Source organism: Ciconia boyciana, chromosome 3 (assembly GCF_034638445.1).
Source record: "Ciconia boyciana chromosome 3, ASM3463844v1, whole genome shotgun sequence".
Lineage (NCBI taxonomy): Eukaryota > Metazoa > Chordata > Aves > Ciconiiformes > Ciconiidae > Ciconia > Ciconia boyciana.
Window position 1 is genome coordinate 33,256,289 of NC_132936.1, and position 20,635 is coordinate 33,276,923.

At 38.6% G+C, this 20,635-nt stretch overlaps 1 protein-coding gene across 2 annotated transcripts in view; it reads right to left on the reverse strand.

Moving 5' to 3' along the window:
- Positions 1-9,438: 9,438 nt before the first annotated feature.
- Positions 9,439-20,635, reverse strand: part of LMBRD1 (LMBR1 domain containing 1) — a 90,944-nt gene continuing 79,747 nt past the window's right edge. Inside the window, exons 14-15 of one of the 2 annotated variants that reach the window (XM_072857827.1) lie at positions 10,876-10,967; positions 9,439-10,710 (exon numbers count right to left, since the gene is read on the reverse strand). In XM_072857827.1, the coding sequence (XP_072713928.1) occupies positions 10,591-10,710; positions 10,876-10,967 (212 nt within the window). In that variant the 3' untranslated portion in view covers positions 9,439-10,590. The remainder of the gene's footprint in view (positions 10,711-10,875; positions 10,968-20,635) is intronic. The other variant, XM_072857824.1, reaches the window with a different exon arrangement.

Below are 20,635 nucleotides of genomic sequence, written 5' to 3' on the forward strand. Positions count from 1 at the left end.
GATTATTCTGGGCTCCTCCTTTGGGCATGAAATTCAGCCCGGCTTACTCCATAGCTAGCTGTAAGCTCACCTGCTCAAGCAGTGCAAATGCACTTACTTGCAAAGGAACAGGCAGGTGACGATGAGCCAGCTCATCTGATCAGCTCCTCATGGACCTTCAAGGAGCAAGTGTGCACTGCATTGCCTCAGCACAGTCCAAGAACTCTTTTGTGGTGACCTGTCAAAAAAGCTTGGCTGCTCTCCCTGCAGGTGACAGCTGATCCCTCGTCCATGCAAGTCTGTTGCCCTTTGGATACTCCAGCCATGGGAGCTAGGCATTGCTAAGGCATACCAGAGATCTCCTGCACCTTTGTGTGAAAAATGTCACGTTATCAACTTGCCTTTAGAGCACATCGAATTCAAGTCATACTACAGTAAAACACCCCAAAATTTATTTTTTTTTTAAAAAGACACTACACACTGCCAGTTCAGAAGTCAAGATTAAATAAGATTAGGGCATGATAAGAGCCAGAAGTAGAAAAAGGGAAGAGATGAGAAAAGAAGGAGCCCTTGGTGACCAGACTTCTCTAGGACACAGCTTCACAGCAGCCTAAGGCTAATCAGAAGGGTTTCCCTTAGCTAGATGAGTGGCTAAGAGAGCATCATATCCACCTTCATATCTGAGTCTGCAGCCCTGACAGAGACCTCCTTCCTCACATGGTAGAGCACGTTAGTTCTTACAGACATCCTTCTGGAGTCTTCCAAGGATGGACAATCTTTCTTCCAGAGAGTTCCAATGTGATCCTATGAGCAACTTGCTGGCTGTCCTGGGAAGGGCAGTCACGATCCTTCCCCAGCTCATTCTCCCCACCCCAGCCATGCAGTCCTTCTCCCTCCTTTGCACCTCCTAGTCTGTTTACTTTTGCTATTACAGTAGCAAACTGAATCACTTCACAAACAGATTAGGTAAGCACTAGATGCAACAGGAAACCACAGAGAGGGGCAGGAAAAGGGAGCAAAATTGTCCCTTTTGGCAGCAAGCTGTTAAAGTAGTTCAGCAGCATGACTCAGTTTCATCCTCATCCTATTCCTTCCTTACCTAACGGACAATATGGTTGCTCTTAATTTAAATAGGCACTGTTTCACTTTCATAAATATAGATTTTTTTATTTCTCTGGCTAAAAAAAATATATATATATCTGATTCAAGAGCGATAAGAACTCCCTGTTTTTGATAACTTTCACTTCTGATAACTAGGAAGTATGCTTAAACACAAAATAATTTACACTAAACTTTGTGTTACATCAAACTATACATTAATAAAATGTTATAGAATTGTCAACATTATGCCAATTACACTTAACATTCCTACCTCTGGGGCGAGATGAGCCGTAACAAAAATCATTTTACTACAGTGGGGCAAGAGTTTCCACCCTAGGAACTTTTTAAAATCAAACTTACATCATCACTGTAGAAGAGCATTTTTCACAACTAAGAACTAATCACATGAACATATAAGATGCAAACAATATGACTCATTACTAGCTCTTGAGAGACACTAACACAACAGCAAACAAGCAACCAGAAGGTCTTTAAGGATTGTTAAAAACTGGATATAGCTTACTGGGGCTGGGCAACTTCAGAGATACTCTGCCAAACTCCCCACCGAAGCACATTAGATAGTGGGGTTTTTTTCTTCATATTGATGACAGCCACTGTAGGTGACTACAGAGCAGGATCCTCTTCAGAATAGCAGGAACAAGAGTAGCTAGCTGAATACATTACAGTATGGAGAACAGCTCTCATCCAGCATGCAATTTAATAGTCAAGTCCAATACATAAAATTTTACAACTGCAATTGCTCACACAGGAGCATTACAGATTTGGGAGTACTGGCATATTTCAAAAAAATAATGATACTGTATGAGCCATGATAAAATGTAAGGGAAATAAAAAAGTACATCTGTCAACTAGCAGCACAATCTTTGCAGTTAAAGAGCTGAGGATTTGCAAAAGAATCATTGAGAACAGTTTTGGGAAGAGTCCAAACAATACACCCGTGTTAGACAGCAACAAGGGGGCACTAGGTACAGTGAGAGCATGGAGTTTCTTTTATCCACGAGAGGATCGTGACTTAAGAGAATTCAGCTAAGCAACCAGATTACTTAAATGCAACTCCCACACTACTTGAGGATAAATTTTGCCACATTATTGTAACAAAATGAGTGGATTCCTCAAAGCACTTTGAGATCATTTGCCCACAGGACTGGATGGCAATCCTGAAAAAGCATTTTGAAAAATAAGTTCAAAAACAAAGGCAAAATCACAAAGCCTAAAAAATTGTCATTGGAGAACAATGAGTTAAGTCCTATATTTAATTTAAAATGAATAGGTAAATCTACATAAGGCCCTTCAAAAACACATGGAGTAAGATTAAAAGTAACACTATCAGGACTGATATGCTAGTATTTTTATGAGATGAGCTCTTCAGTTCAAAACATACCCATTGTATCAGACAACTCGGAGTTGCTGCTACAAAGATTTGTTCAGGCATTAGCCTAAAACAGGACACTAATATGGAAACATTTCTATTTAGAGTACATTCCTTAAGACAGAAATTCACGTACGTTAAGAGCAGCCTTTCTCCACATTACTCATCCAGCCCAATTGTAGATTTGCCAAGTCTGAATGACGTACTTATCACTGTGTCTTTGGCAGGGGACCTGGGAGCCTTACTGGGAACTGTGAAGACACATCCAGCAAGCCTGTCAAAACAAGGACTGTTCACACATAGCTAAGAAGATGAGACAGAACCATCCTCACATGACTCCTGGAGCTGGACCGGAAATCTGTGGAAACCGTTGAAAGGCATTAAAACAGCTCCTCGCTTCACTGGAGGATGCCAGCTTGTCAGGATGCTGATCTTAAGCTGCTTCTAAAGCAAAAGTAGACGTGCTTCATCTTTGAAAAAAGGCAGCATCCCTGTTGGTGGGATGCAGATTTCTACTGTTACTACTTAGAGCTGGCACCATTTGTCTGCCCAGCAAGTCTTGCACATCAATGCTGGTTCCACACACATCACATGGGTAGCACTGGTTCCACAGCATGATAAATCCATTGTTCAGTAGAGCAACATGGCAGGATGAGGGATGAATGAGTGCTCTTTTCCTTGTTTATGTTACAATGCAGCTTTTCTGAAGCCTGTAGGACAGATCTAGCCATTCTTGGAATACCTCCAAGGCCACAAAAATTATAATTTGCTGCCAGGCAGGCGCGCCACCTTCTAGTCAGAACACGACCACTACTCTTGGCTTGTGGACACACTGTAGAGCAATTGGCTATAGAAGCTGGTTCTTCTGCTTTTCTCTCTGATGTCAACAGATGTTTAGAAGTCTGCAATACATCAAGTCCAACAGCAGGGATATTGAGTGCTTCCTCAAAGTGTGGTGATGAGGATTCTTTCCCAGGTGTCAAAATAGAAGTTTGTTCCATTCAAATTGAGGATAGTGTCATGATCTACCAGTACTAGGTAAGTATTGCAGCCAGCTGGTTGTCTGCATGAAGTGGGTAGTCCCAGCTGCGCTTCAACCAGTACAAGTTAGACATTAGGCACATCTGCAGAGAAAGACATCTCCAAACATACAAGGGACCTTAATTACAGATATCTACAAAGCCTGGTAGCCCAAATCATGCATTAGTAGTTTTTAAAAATACCTGGGATTAGTTTGTTTAAAATTAGATGGCTCAGGATTTAGATAGGACTTGCTCAGACTAAGTTCTGCCCACATCTTTTAACCAACCTTTGCTATGAAAGCAAAATAATTCAAATGCCAGGTCTAAAAATCTAGGTTCACCCCCCACCCAGCTTCCACCAAATGAAGTTCATCTCTTGCCTATGCAAGATGCAAAGCCACACTCCCAGATCGGTGCGATAGCTCAAGATTTAACTCATCAGGAGAAATCCGATTCCTTGTCAGCAATGAAAGCCTCTTTATAGGAGGCTTAGGAACCTTAACTTCAGTTAGGAATCAAAACTTAGGAACCTAAACACCAGGTTTAGGTCCTGTGCCTTTGCAACCAGCAAGCTCCTTTCTTAGCACTAGTTTTGCATACACCATCCTGCAGCATTAACTCTCCCCACAATGAGAATTAGCCTAGAGTGAAGCAGCATCTAACTTTCAGATACCAGATTGCCTAAAGTTTAGGTAGTGTTGAGCTCTACAGCACAAACTGTAAGTTCTTCTGTGGGTCTAGCACACGGAAGAGTATTTTCTCTCAACCTTTGTCTTGTCTATGAAAAATTGCTTCTTCAAACACACACTTTTCCTAGAGAAATCAGCATCTTCCAGCATATTGTCAGGTAGCATTTGGACAGGCTTTAAATAGCACAGGGCTAGGAGTCACATATTAAAAATATTATCTACAAAAACCCCATGCTATCATTAAGTCTCCTAACACTATGCTCAAAGCTAGTTCAGGAAAGACGCAATCCAGCTTCTGACAGTACCCTTCTGCTCCCTATCAGAACTGGGGACTTGACTGGTTTAAGCCTGAAAACTGTTCTACGATGATTGTGTCAGTAAAGTATTAATTTTTCAGGAATGTATTTTCAAATACAGAAAAACCACTGGTGTCTTCAACTCCATTGATTAAAAGGATTATTTTTTTTTTAATTCCTGCATGAACAGGGAAGGAAAACACTTTGTTCTGTGTTTTCCATAAGTACTTCAAGCAGAAAGCAGGATATTCCAAATCACCCAGGATCTGAACTCCCAGAGGTTTTCAGTAGGAGCTGCACCCCTCATTTTTGGACTGCACTAGAAAGATATGTGCATTGTGAAGAACTTAACTTCCAGGTTCAAATAAGAAGCTGTTCTACATTCAGGACTATGCACCTCAAAACACTAAAAAACACTTTTCTTTACAATAAATTGAAGTTTTCTTCAGTGGCCCATTCCAAAATAATATTCCATGCAAATCAGATACACCTGCCATCAGCATCGTGAACATTGCTATTTGGAAAGCATGTAAAGTCAGCAGGCAGTAAGGATTCAGATTTGCACTGTTCTAACTTAAAAGTTTAGAGAAGAACAAGTACAACTTGAAGACATTTAGGACATAAGTGATACCTTTAAATTATACATTAATTGTCAGAATTAAACATTTCAGTCCCAGGACATTCCTTCAAGTGCTTAATAAAGTAATAAGTTCATAAGCTGCAAGTTTTGGGGAGGAGAAAAATATCATAGACATTCACATTAAAAAAAGTCCTTCTTGCTGTCCTGATTCTGAAGCAATCTCAGTTGAAGTGATAACATTTACTACATGCGGGAGAATTTCCAGACTCTATGTAGCTCACAGTAACATCATGATCTATGTTTAAGCAGCTTAGCAGAAGCAGAGTTGCTATTAAATCAATCTATATTTTACTTCCTCAAAGGAAGTTTGATACATTCTGGTGAAAAGCCCCATATCCAGATTTGAATTTCAGTAGGAGCTACACACATGTTCAGCTTCACATTTGCTTTGAATGTTCTCAGTCTCTACCTTTATGCCTGATATTTGGATTTTCATAAGAATTTTGACATCATTCTTCAAAATTGCTCATAAAATTTAAGTTGTATGTTTTACAGGCAACCTGCATATTTTCTCTGGGGAAAAAAAAGCAGATATATTTATAACAAGCAAAATTAAGACTCAACATTAATCAGCTGTTATAAGGGAAGGCCCCACATGTCCTCTGGGTGGTGAAGACAGGAGGATCAGGAAACTTACCAGATCTGTATGATTTAGAGCTAAGATCAGCCTTCCAGAAACCAAACTTCTTCTGTCTGACCCCCTAAATATATCACTCTTTTCCTAGAGGTGAATCTGGAAGAAAGCTATAAATATGGTTTTGTTAAGTGTGCCTAAATTGTCTGTTTATTTCAAAGAAATAATCTTCTCTATAGCTATAAATTTGATTGAAGTGCTATCACTCATACAATCTCTCTGAATAGGAGGATGTTAAAATTAGTCCAACTTCCAGATAATTTCTGTAACAACTACATCTCGATAAAGCTGGTCAAGAACACTAGAATTTCTGACTCATTTAATTATCCAGAATTGGCAAGTGTCTTAATTTAGAAGCAGAATTTGTTTTAAAATTTGGACTATTAACAGAAAATGATATCTTACCGCAATCAAAACAAGGCTTTTATTTCTTCTGAGAAGTATAGTCAAAATACACATTTACAGGAAAAAAAATAGTTATTCTCAGTTTCATTTCTTTGCTTTATCTGCAAGAAAGCTGACTTTGCAGAAGGTTGCAAGAGGACAGATCTACATTAATGTTAAGATATATTATCAATATGAACTATAATCTTCAACCTAAAAGCCTGAAAAATGTAATAGCTTGAGTATTTCACATTAGATTATTTTAGAAAGGGATTAATATTTTTCCTTTGCTTAATCTCACAAGCAGTGCTTTATTTCCCTCTCCATACCCAGAACTGTTTCAGTGCTGTCATAATGGGTTGACTATCTACTTACTCACATAGAGACAAGTCACCTTCTACACTTAAGCAGTTTTCTTAAACACATCAACCGTAATTCTGTTATGCACACCAGTAGTTACCAGTATTTTAGGATAAACCACACAATACTTTCTACAAGGGGGTAATGTTTTTCAAAATGCTGTTGTAGGCCACTGTCCAATTCAGGAACTTGTGTTGAGAAAGTCAAACAACAAAACAGCTGTGAGCCCAAGAAATACAATTTCTAAGCAGAAGACAACATCATCTGAAGAGTTATGTCTACACTGATTATTCAGGAGCAAAACATGAGCATTGAAAGGGTTCATTAGTTTCTTGCTTAAATTGTCACATTAACTGAGCATGAAATTATCATTCTATGTGGCATGACTCTGGTACAGGTACACTCTACCTAGAAGTAGATTACTGTTTTCAGTGCAAAATCTCAAGTCCACCCTGAAATCTTTTCCTGAAGTCAAAGCAGAAAATACAAAAAAGTAGCAGATGTTTCTTTGCACTCTTTACTAGGAAAGGCTTTTTACTCTTTTCTGACAATCAGCAGGAAATCTGCTGCATACTGCCAGCTCTCAGCTAAGAAATAAAACAGACGATTACAGGCTTTATTGTATTTATGATTTGTAACTCTAGATAAACCACCAATCACTACAGAACAAGCAGCAAGATGAGGACCCATTTGGCATGTGTTGCTGCTGAATTCTATTAGACCTATTCCTGGTGACCACAGTTTATGCTTGATATGTCAGCAAGATTTAAGGCTCACTAGTTTCTAAATGTTCATGAGCCTCCAACATGATAGAAGCCAACCAGGAAAGTACAAAAAAAAATCTAATTTAAGCCAGGTCTGACAATAGTACTACACCTATTCAGAAGTTTTGAAAGGTCACACTACAGAGCTGGATTTGGAATATCATTCATGTAATCAAAGCAGTGAAACAATTCTGATGCCTTTTTAAGTGTCTTGAGTCCAGAAAATTGAGATATCTGAAGACTCAGTTGAAGATATTAGATGTTTGCTTACGAGGTAGAACACTTAACATGACTGGAAAGTTCAAATTTGCTTCAAAACCTGCAGACAAATCTGTACTATCATTTCATAGCTAACAGCTATGAATGAATGAACTATTTGAATCATACTACAAGTGCTGCCACAGCAGGGATAACTTTGTGGAAGAAAAGTAATTCATTGTTTTACTTGCAAGTATTTTATTGAAGACAGAACAAGAGACAACTAGGAAATAATATACTGGAAGTTCTGTTTCTTAAAGTTCCTGCAAGTATTGATCAAAGCCACGCATTTTAAGCTAGGGCTATCTTAAATTTCATTGCTAGTTTTCTTCACTGGGTGATACTAGATGTACAAATTCAGTTGATGAGTTCATCACACAATAAACTTTAAAAAAACACCTCTAGTTCATTTTAAAGGCACAGTTAGTTAAAAATGTCAAGTTTCCATCACATGAAGTGTTGATGAGAGATGAAATCTTGAGTGTATATTTGTTACAATTACATTAGTGCATACAAAATCTTTTAAAACCTTGTCAGTCAAATGGTTCACTGAACTCCTGAGAAACTTTAGTGAGGATGTGGCAGGTGAAGAATAATTCTCATTATAAATGCTGACAGTTATTTACTGCTTGTATGACAGAGGGTGACAGCAAATATCTGAAACAACTTTTGAACTCTCATGCAGAACCCTGCTTCTTGCTAGCTGCAACTAGCAATGGGCTAGTTGTAAACCTGGTTAACACCTGGATTAAAAAAAGTGGTACTTACTGGATCCTCCAATTAAAGAGACAAGAGAAAGCCACCAATTGAAAGGCAGATCATGGCATTTCTGCATAGAGGCTATTTAGACAGGAAACAGGACTGGATTGGGAAGAACCTGGAAGTGAAGAACAGCCTGGAAACAGGGGAGACCTATAGCAACATTACCTAAGGACTGGCCAGGCATCTTGGCCAGTGACCCCCCTAAGCCTGCATGCAACATGCAAGCAGCTATGTGCCATAAAACCAACACCTTCCTGCTAATCTTCCCCAGACAAGCAGTGATCTCCCCAGTGAAAGGTTAAGATAGAATGGATACAACTCTGCAAAATTGGGTATTGCAGCCCAATCTTACACCCAGAAAGATTAACAAATAAATCTGTACATGATACAGCCAAAGAAGGAAGTGACAATTATCATTGGTTAAAGCTGAAGATGAAATATGAACAAAATCCACAAAAAAGAAAAACATCTGAGCAGTTAACTTTAAATTAGCTCATGTAATTTTTCCACCAGGACATCCAAAGAAGTATACTGTAACTTCTTGATATCCTCTGGATGCAGCTTCCAGACAGCCAACATCAGGTTCCACCTTCCATTTGAGTTACTTGAACTTCTTATAAATAATTCCTTGCAAGTTTCCCCAAGGGTCATGTTTAAATAGTGTTCAGCTAATTCTAGTCAAAGAGAGCTCAGAAGACTGCCTAGTCAAGTTTCAGTACCTACTATCAGTAGTTGAATACATTTCTGTCCTTTCAGATGTTTCTTTGGTAGCAAACAGATTGACTGCTATTAGTTGAGCGGACTTAATTGTATTTGCAGCTTATGATCAAGCTACAACATCAGACATTCTTCCAGGCTGCCACATAAACATGTATATTATTGGAGTAGTTGGCACAGAATGCTTGTTAAAATACTTCTGTTTTGTTTGTTCCTGTAAGAGTCCAAACATCAGTTCCCTGTGTTCATGCATTAACTAAGCAACTCACCTAAGACTTCTTGAAATACTGAAACTGAATTAAAATTCAGAAGTTCCTGAGACCCTGCTGTTCTGAAATACTGCAGGAAGAGGCAGACTGTTTTTGAAATAACTGAAGAGAAACCTGTCAGTTTTAAGGGTTTGCAAACAAGTGAGCCGGACATTATATTAATAATTCCCCTACATTTAAATAGTTATTTAACAATTAGCCTTATAAAAAGATTACCTAAGTTACATCTCCATGTGCTTGCATGGACTATAATTTCCCTCAGGTAGCATTACAAGTTTAAAAACCTGTACTTGTAAACATTTTCTCTTTCAGAGTTTGTCAAAGGATATCTGAAGTTATTTTTCAGCCTTAGAAATATAGCTCAATACCTATATAGCTAAAATAACATTACTTTACAAAGACAACATGAATGACAAAAATATTTATGAACTGTGTTTATATAAACATATTGGCTTGTAAACAAGTTGACAACATTTACATTAAATATTGAAAGAAAACTTCAAACTAGACGATTTGCATTTAAGAGAAAAATAAGTTAAAAATTAATCACATCTTAATTATTCCATTGGTTATTACTGAGTCAGGCACCTGGCAGTTTCAGAACTGAACTGTACTAAAACACTGCAACAATGCTGAATATTGTCATTTACACTAATGATTTCCTTTGATAGAGCCAAAGCCACCTCATAGTTACCTGAGGATTCCCATGGTAACTCAGTGGGGATAACAGTATGAAAAGGACTGATTCTTCACAGACTGGGAACTCACCACTTAAGCAGATGTTTTTGGCATACTTCAAGGACAGTCTCTTGTTAGCTATAGTTTTTACATGGGAATCCCAGAAATGCCAGCAAAACTAATGCAAAAGTTAAGTCACATCCTTCTGAAAGTGTAAACCTCATCCAAATCTCTTGCAATGTTTACACTAGCTGTTTTGCAGGATTTTAGCTAGTTTTATGAGCTTGAATAAAAAAAAAGTCCTGTAAGTTAGGCATGAAAGTATTTAAGAAACCCTAAGCTAACAGAAGCATAATGAATTATGAAAGTTACAATAGTTCATCAAATTATACATCAGAAAGTTACATATATCTGTTTAATCATAAAACAATATTTTCTATATATTATTCAAACCCAGCTTCAGTATTTGTTCTGATATTACAGTGATACTCAAAGTTTAATTCAGTTTTTTTACCCCTTTAGATGAGTACACTTATTTCCTCTATTTTTACAGGTGCAAGGATGCTTATTTGGATACCAGTTCCACATGGGTACGACTTTCAACATAACTTTAAATTAGCCTTTTGCCTTCAAGATGGAAAAATGTATCAACGGTAATAAACAGACAGTTCATCATCACTCATGTCTGAATCATCTTCATCCACTTCACCTTCAATGACTGATTTCTTGCCTTTGCAGCATGAAACAATTAATCCAATTAAAAAGACCTGCAAATTTAAAATATGTAGTAGAAGTTATTATTATTCAATTAAGGGGCATACAAGGTCAATATATGTAAAACTGAATGGCAGTATGGTGATGCAAATGATTCAGTGATATCTACTGTAAATTATCCAACTTGATTCAGCAATTTCTATAATCAAAGTACTTACCGCAATGAATGCCCAGTTCCCAAAGTAATAGGCAGCACTGAAGAACCAAAATTTATGAAGAAAGAGGTACGTCCGAGTAACAATACACTGATCTAAAAGGAAAGCAGGTAGTACTGATTAACATAGAACAAATAGAAATCAGCTAATTCTAATTTATAGGGTAATAATTCAACAGTTTTGGAGAGTATTCAGCTCTGAAGAACAACTATACTCCGTTGTCCATGAGTGCTGGTCAGTTTGTAAGAACCACCTTTTAGAAGCACAGGAGCAGGCAATTCACTGTGTCGTAAGTCAAGCAAGCAGGGTGGAAGACCAGCTTGGCTGAACAGGGAACCCCTCTTGGAGCTCAAGAGGAAGAAGAAATTGTATGATCTCTGGAAGCAAGGTCAGGCTCTGCAGGAAGATTACAAAGCTGCGGTTCATATATGCAGGAAGAAGACACAGAAGGCCAAAGCTCAATTAGAGTTGAAACTGGCCAGTGTTGTGTCAGACAAGGGCTTTTTTGAGTATGTTAATAGCAAGAAGAGGTCTAAAGAAAACATTAGACCAATACTTGTTGAAGATAGTCATCTGACTAACAGGGATGAAGAAAAAGCAGGGGCATTCAATGCTTTTTTTTTGCCTCAGTCTTTGGTAATACTGATAGACCTTGGGCTGCCCAGTCCCCTGTGTTGGGAGGACCATGAGTGTGGGAACAGTGACTTTCTCTTTGTGGACATTGAAATTGTAAGGGACCAGATGTATCAGCTGAACATTCACAAGTCCATGAGGCCTGATGGGATTCATCCCAGAGTACTGAAGGAGCTAGTGGATGTTACAGCAGGACCCCCCTCTATCATCTGCCAAAGATCTTGGGAGTCTGGGGAGGTCCCTGCTGACTGGAAGCTAGCCAATGTTATTCCAATCTACAAAAAGGGTGTGAGGGAAGACCCAGGGAACTACAGACCTGTTAGTCTAACCTCAGTTCCTGGAAAAATCACAGAAAAGATTATACTGCATACTATTGAAAGGCATTTAAATAATAATGCAGTGATCAGGCACAGTCGACATGGGTTCACAAAAGGAAAGCTCTGTTTAACTAATTTGATATCCTTCTATGATAAGGTCACCTGCCTAGTGGATGAAGGGAAGGTGGTGGATGTAGTTTTTCTGGATTTTAGTAAGGCTTTTGATACTGTCCCTCACAGCACCCTTCTGGACAAGTTGTCCAGCTGTGGGATAAGCAGGTTCAGGATGCACCGGATGAAGAACTGGCTGAAGGGCAGAGCTCAAAGGGTTGTAGTGAATGGGGCTACACCTGGCTGGTGAACAGTCACCAGTGTTCCTCAGGGTTCAGTTCTAGGGCCAGTCCTGTGCAATATATTTATCAATGATCTGGATGCAGGAGTTGAATGCACCATTAGCAAGTTTGCTGATGAACTGGGAGATGCTGTTGACTCTCTCGAGGGACAAGAGGCCTTGCAGAGGGATCTAGATAGATTGGAGCATTGGGCAATCATTAATGGGATGAAATTTAACAAGACCAAATGCCAGATTCTGCACCTAGGATGGAGTAACACTGGGCACGAGTATAAATTGGGAGAGGAGAACAGCCCTGCAGAAAGGGATCTAGGGGAGCTGCTTGCCAGCAGGCTCAATGAGTCAGCAGCATGCCCTGGAAGCCAAGAAGGCAAACCGCTTCCTGGGGTGCATCAAACAGCATAACCCGCCGGTCAAAAGAGGTGATTATCCCGCTGTATTCAGTGTTAGTGCGGCCTCACCTTGAGTACTGTGTGCACTTCTGGGCCCCACAATTTAAGAAGGATGTGAAGGTTCTTGAATGTGTCCAGAAGAGGGCAACAAAGCTGGTGACAGGGCTGGAAGGCATGTCCTGTGAGGAGTGACTAAGGACTTTGGGCTTGTCTAGTTTGGGGAAAAGGAGGCTGAGGGGCAACCTCATTGCTCTCTACAGCCTCCTGAGGAGGGGAAGTGGAGAGGGAAGTGCTGATCTCTTCTCCCTGGTATCTAGTGATAGGATGCATGGCAATGGTTCAAAGCTGCACCAGGGGAGGTTTAGACTGGACATTAGGAAGCATTTCTTTACCAAGAGGGTGGCTAAACACTGGAACAGGCTTCCTAGAAGTGGTTGATGCCCTATGCCTGTCAGTGTTTAAGAGGCATTTAGACAATGTCCTTCATAACATGCTTTAACTTTTGGTCAGCCCTGAAGTGGTCAGGCAGTTGGACTAGATGATCATTGTAGGTCCCTTCCAACTGAAATAGTCTATTCTATATCAAATTTACTCTCCTCTACCAAAAAGGTATACAGTTGAACTAGATGAGGAATATTTGTTATTATGGTAGAGTGAATGTGAAAACAGGTGATGCTAAGCTAAGAGTTACACAGGTAACCCCATTACTATTGGGTACAATTTCTCCTACAAGTGTCAATTATTGCCTGTTCTGACACAGATCCTAATTACCCACCTCCCATTTTAGACAAACTGTAGCTATAAGAAGGAGATAAAAAGCAGCTTCTGTACTAAAAAACACTTCAGTACTTTGAAAAAATGTCTCTACCAGGATTGTATAAGTTTTGTAAAAATCGAAGTCAACTACAATGTTGAGTTGCGTAGGCAAAAAGCCCACCACATACTGGGCCTTTTGTGACCCAGACAGAGGGTTTATTTGTACCCTGACAGTACTGGTTAAATCTTACTCCCTGTCTAACACCATAAATATAGCCACATCTAAAAATACTTAGTATTCTTCTCCATTACAAAGTGGCAGATTTTAACAGAATTAAGAATCAAATTGTCAAGGCATTTAAGACTGCAGACAGCATAAAGGCTTGTATGGGACACTGAGCCTGTACAATTCAAGAGGTCATGTCAGAGGGCAGCCAGCAGGACATGTGAGCCAGCTGACAGAATCTCTTCAGTGCAAGGAGGGATACACTGAGTTCATGCTAACATATAACATGATCTCCTGTTTTTCTCATTTACTATGCTTCAAACCCCACCTAAAGCCCATTTCAGAGCAGAAATTGGTATCTAAACAATTTGAACACTAGAGAAAGCAAGCAACCCAGAATTGGCCTGTTTGTCCCTCAGTTCTGACCCCAGGTTTGGAAATACCCTCTAGGTGCAGCTGAAGTACAGAATTCCCACCTCCTAAAGCTGAGAGTGATATGCTGCTACTTATATAGTTTAACTTTTAGCAGCCATCTAGCAAGCTAACAAGCTGACAATCATCAGTTTCTGAAAGTAAGTATTTTATTTAAAGATTTAACTTCCACATTAGATAACTGCTGCTTTAACAATACCACATACTATAGCTCACTACTTCCTGGGGAGAGAAAACTTAGGAGTTAGGGATAGGTCTTTTTCAGGATGGTCTGCTGCTTGACCTTGCCGAGATGATCGCCCACAAACTAAATTGCTACAGTGTCTAGAATGAATGTATCTAAATAAACAAACAACTCCATTCCTTCAACAGTTCTCCAATGACTTAGTTGATAAAACTAATGGAACAATTTAAAATACTAAGTTAAATACTACTTTATGCAGCAGACTGATTTCTGGAATCTATTACACAGCATCAGCAGACAAAAAAGTTAAACTGGGATTTCACAACTACTAGACACAAGGGATACAACACACAACTAGGCACATTCTGCAGATAATTAAAGTGCAAAACAGCTTAATTAGAGAAAGCATGCTTCTCCACTAACACATACAGAATGAAAGCACAGGGAAGGAATTTGGCTGAACTAATCCTTCCTGGTTTTCCAGACTAGATCAGTTATGCAGTGAAAACTGTCCCACTTCCCCCTCCCTCATTAACACTAGTCAATAGTACTTACCCTACAAAAGAGGAAAAAAGATTGTAAAGTAGCACACCACTAATAACATTCCATGCTAGCATGACATGTCCACAGAAAAGGTGAAGTTTCCGATAAAGTAAGAAATGCCAGTAAAGTGAATATGCTTCATAATTGCAGATAGTACTGTCAACACCATCTGCAGCTCTCCAGCTGGTTACTTGAATTAAAAAACAGCTAAAAGACTTTCAGATGGCTCTCTATAGTAATTGGATTAAATAGATGATGGTAAATATTTTACAACAGTTTGACCTTGAGAAAACATTTCTATGGAATATGTCACAAGTTCAGCTAACTAAATTTTAGTTATTCTTTCTGAACTAAGATATTAGTAAATAGGCTGACATAACACGACATTTTTAGTCAACTTATTCATCCACATGACAATTTAGAATCAGTTATAATGAATAACATGAATTAAGGTAACTAGTTGTTATCCAGAATGATCATTGTTAATATTACTGACATAGCTTGATCATTTGGAACAAAAGTATACATGGAAAGCTAGCAAGCCTCCAATACATAACTGCCACCACTTTAAGAATAGAGCATATTATATAGCGCTGACCAAGCAAAGCGAAACAGCCAGGATTGAAGACAAAACAATTTTTTAAACAAAGGATAAGTGCTAATAGCCATGACTACCTGAAGAGTCAACTATCTTTTACTTCAAGTCCACTGATGAAGTTTTTCATTCTGGTGAATTAGAAAACCCTTAGGCTTAATGTACTAATATTTTCAAACAAAGGCTTCTTCGAGAAGTGAATTAGTTTAAGATGAATCACAAGGATAAATAAATCTGTTGATAAATAAATCTTAAAGCCTAAAAAGTCATTTCATGCACTGAAAACTCAAATTATGAGAACTTGTTTACAAATAATGCAGTCTGCCTTTTCTGCATCTGAAAATACAGTGAGCTTTCACAAAAGCATATAGAAGGAAATAGTTTTAGGGAGGAGTTACAAATTGTTGTGAACAATGTAATTTAAAAACACTGGCATTCTTTGGGAGTCAATACTGAGGTGCACACTTGTTGGAGTAAAGGTGCTTGCAGGCGTGTCTTACTGCTGCCTCTGCTAGCTAGCGGGGGCCTACAAAATACAGGGCAAAATTCTTCCTAGACCTGCACAACAAAAGGACAACAGGTGACAGTTTCAGCAAGAAATATTCCTATTAGATAATAGGAGAAGCTTCACCATCAGCATAGTTAAACATTGAAGCAGGCTACCCAAAGAGGTTTCACAATCTACATCTGTGGAGACACTCACAAGTGGATGGACCTGAGCAACCTGCTCTCCTTGACCCTGCTGGGGGGTTGGACCAGACCACCTCTTGAGGTCCTGTGTGTGATCAAAATCATTACAATTCACATGACACAAAGGTAGATAGAGACAACACAGGTAGATCTAATACTAAACATGGTATTTTGGATAGAAAACCCAATCTGAGAATGTCATCCACAGACAGATGAAGTTTACATGCCTAATTTCCAGCAGAACCTAATTTTGCTTAAAATACACTCAAAACTACTTCTAAAGAAAAGTCTGCAGCTTTACTGTGCTAGAATGCATAAACACTGCATATTCCAAATCCTAAAAGCACTGAAGGCATGGCTTCAGGTATCCAAGAACATGTAGTGTTTCATATGCTGCCAATCATTCAAAAGCTGTGTTGCAAAAAGCAGCTGCTGCTTGCAGTCCAACTTTCAACTTAACTTCAAGAAAGGGTTTGATATGTTTCTAAACTTAAATTATACATCAGGTTCCAAGAGGTTTGAGATTTCACCTGGGAAAGTGTAGTTAAGGGGACACTTGCATTTCTTCCTTACAGGCATTACTTATGGGCCTGCATTTGGCCTGTGCCCCTACTCACAGTTTAATCTAACTTGGATAGGAACATTTCTATGGGATGATCATTAATGCACATCTCTGGTACCTCAAATACAGCAGCACTTCAACAGCTGTGACACCTTAAGCACATTCTTTCTAGGCTTTTGTTGATTTCCAGATGTTATTTCTCATTGTGCTACAAAGATACGATGACACACCTATTTTACTATGTACTGCCATTCCTGTATGCTTCACTTGGGTTACATGACTTAAGACAAGCAGCACGTTATATCACAGAATGAACATTTCTACAGGCCACATCAGTTCTACATTACAATAAAACGAGTCAACTGCCTCTAAATTGTTTTTAAAGATGCTCACATTTTCTTACTATGGCTTTCCTGCAAAGCTAAAATGCATTTTGACAAATAGAGTAAACTAGAGCAAGAACAGTTGGCTTTGGATGCTGTAACCTGTGAAACACAGCTGGATAGACCACTCCTAAACACATTCTAAAATGTTATCTGGCACCTGCAAGTAGTATCAATATTAATGTTTTTCTCTGCCACAGTCTGAGTATTTTAAACAACGTGAGAAAAACACTAGGATTCCTATGAACTGAGCAGGTACAGGGCATAGATTTCAGGCTTGAAAAAGGCCTCAGAGAAACATGCCTTTACTTACCAGAAACTAAGCAACAGCAGAAGATGAAGCAGCCTTTGGATTATTTTACTTGAAAGATCTATGATAGCAAATGTTTTACTGGATGGTAGAATGATTCCGATAGGTATGCCCCTTAAGCAACTCACTAAGGTAAACTAAGGGCTCTGACAAAATCTTGTTATAATGGCAACATTTTCTTTGCAGCAATATATGTAATGCTTTCGCAAACTTCAAAATAAAAGGAACTTAATTGGATATCTCATCTTGGAGAAGAAAAGTGTGTTGTAACTCAGACCAGTTATGAAAGACTAAGGAAGTGTGTAAGACCCATAGATTGGCTACATGTGGCTATAGAGTACACAAAATAAGTCCTATTATTTAATTTTGTCTTGCAATTCAACATTTCGCTAGTAAAGTCATGCAAACAGTTATAGTCAATTCATAGTAATCAAACTGACCAAAAAAGTAACTTTGCCTTTGCCTGTACAAAGAAACTGCACAAGTTAATGGCTCACAAAAAACCATGACACTTCAACTAGGTAAGAAACCAAGTGACACCTAATGTAAGACCCATAAGCTGTATTCATCACTGCATAATGACTACTTAATTTCTCTCAAGAAGCAGCAACACTTCCACTTCCAGCATAAATACTCATTGAATGATCAGAATCCCTTTTGACCATTGGAGGGAAGGAGTGCTACAGTACTGTAAGCAATCCTGAGATGTGTACTGATTTTCCCATTTATTAATAAAAATTCAGACACAAAATAGTGGAAATAAGCAGCAAGTAATAAAATTCAGAAAGAAACACTCTGCTAAAGATTGAAACCTTGAGACAGGACATAGACTTGTTTCTGGTTCTGGCTTTGGTCACAGCCCAAAGTGTTCAGATGGACAAGACAAAGGAAGCTTCAGGAATCTCCAGATATTAGCAGGTATATCAAAAGTTTTGTAATTATATGTTTCCCCTTTGATCTTGTACCTATCATCTTGCAACTTAACAGCTTCATCCATATTTCTTTAAGTGTAAAGGTCACTCCAGGACTTCCAATGTCTGCAGAAGTTTAAGATTGTATTTCACATACCACTCTCACAGGTTTCTCTGGAAACAGATTCATGGAGTGGCAGTAACAGCTGCCCCCAGCCATGAACACAGTATTTCTTTTCTTGTTGGCTAAACAGGGAAAAAAATGACTATGTTCTTAGTTGCCTGTTACTCAGCAGTTTCTACAAAAGTGGGGTTTTTTCATATTATTTGAGCACATGCCCACTTGTTCCATATTCTTTTCTGCTGTGATATATATACACACACAAAATTAATACTAGCTTCATTCAGCTGTTGAGCTGGTCTTTGCACTTCACAATCCAGCCCCTCTGCTGCTGCTTCTCTGGTTTCACTAGCTAAAAAATCAACCTGCTATACAAAGCTTTTACAACTTTTCGTTTGTGGCATCCCATACCAGTTCTCTCCCTCAGCTAACTTTTTCCAGAAATTGCTTAAACCTTCAAGTTGTCACTCTTTCAGCTTTCACAATAATGCAAGTATTACAGAGCTTCCCCATCGCTTGCCTCAAGGTTAACTTTGCAACAAATTTACACCTTTGATCCCTTATCAGACTGAAAAGCATGTTGGAAAACATACTACTGGAATTGCTTCATTCACATATAACAAGGATCTAAAAACATTTCCCAACTGGTTGTATGTAGCTACAATATCTCCCAATTTAAAGAGATGTGAATCACTAAGCTTCCAACATTTCAAGCTGAGAGCAAGCTGAGAGCCAAGTACTACAGTGCACTACAGAAGCATAAGTATCAAATCACTCAGATGTTAAACAATAGTTTGCAGCTATCTACAATCTTTTTAAATATAGGTCTAACATACAAGCACAAAAAGCTGCCTGCTTTTTCATCCCAGTTGTTTTTGGTCTGGGTTTTTTTGCTTAGCTGGAAGTGTTAGTGAGATGGCACCTAAGAGACCTCTCAAAACCAGAAGTCTAGCTGGATGAAGTCAAGTCCAAAAACCTACCTATTCAACAAGAGCTGCTCAGTAGGTTTGGAATCAAATCCTGCCAAAGCAAAAGATTTAGCAGGCTAAGGAGGAGCCAGGAACTTGGAAACCATGGACTAATGAGGAACCTGGAAAAACTATTTGGGACAAGCTATCATTTAGAAAGCAAACTGCTTTTTTCAGTGACTCAAGCTACGGGTAAGTTGCATTTGATACCTCATATTGCATATCTGCAAATCAAACCCAGCCTGATATAAACCTAGACAGACAGAAAAGGATGTAATCAATGTGAATCAGTCTGGTTTTGTAACAAAAAAGTCAGATCTGATTTTGTAACAAAAGTTACAAGTCTGGATGACCAATAGCTATTTGCAGTTCATTAACTATTGCAGCAGTCATACAACTTCCTGATGATAATTACACACTATGAATATTTACATTAAATAGCTCAAGAACCTCCAAGTCCCTTCAGTGCTAGCAGGACTTCATAGCATAAGGAGGCTTCCAGTAAGATCCTCCAAAATTTTGTGCTGAAAAGAGAAGAAAAGTCACTAGTCAACAAAGTTTCTGAAAGCTAAATAATGAGAACAAAGTCCTATTGAGCAATCTGGGTCTCCTAACCATTTTTTCCAACAGTCAAATTTAAACAAAGTGGTATGTATGAACAGGAAATGTGGTATTTAGTTGGAGAAAAAGGGTACTAGATCTTACAAACAAGCAAGCACAAACAAGCTTCAGCTAAACATAGGCAAGAGTTCTCACCACTTCCCTCTATACATTCAAAGAGCCTATCAGTCCTCTCTTTGCCATTTTAGATTTGGAGTTCATCCTAGCACAGCTATGGCATTACAATGGAAAATTGCATCCAGCTATAAGGTTTCTATTTTAGTTTGGTTACAGAGAATCTGAGGGGGTGCCAAGATTTGCATGTATTAACAGACTAGAGAAAAACCATTCAATGAGATTCAAAGAGCTAAACCTGTTAATCTAATTTTTCATAAGTTTAAAGGATGACAGTTTTTGTTTACTAAATACCTTCAAGTAAAGGAAATACTAATGCTACAAGGCCATGTGTATAGTGAAAAGGTACAGCATTAACCAATGACTAAAATCTGAAGCCATGCTAATTCCAAACAGAGGTACTGTCCTTTTTCTACAGGGAAGCAATAAACCATTGGATCTACCCGCAGAGGGAAAAAGTGTTCTCTTTCTGTTGAAACTAGGTACCTTTTGAAACACTAGATACAATTTAGGTTAATTACAAACACTGGCCAGATGTATTTGTACACAAGCCATATAATTGCTATTTCTTGCCTTTAAACCACTGACTTCAAATTTGAAGTTCTGCAAGAGATGTTTTCTAAGTCTCCCTTGAACATCTTATTTTTAAGTAA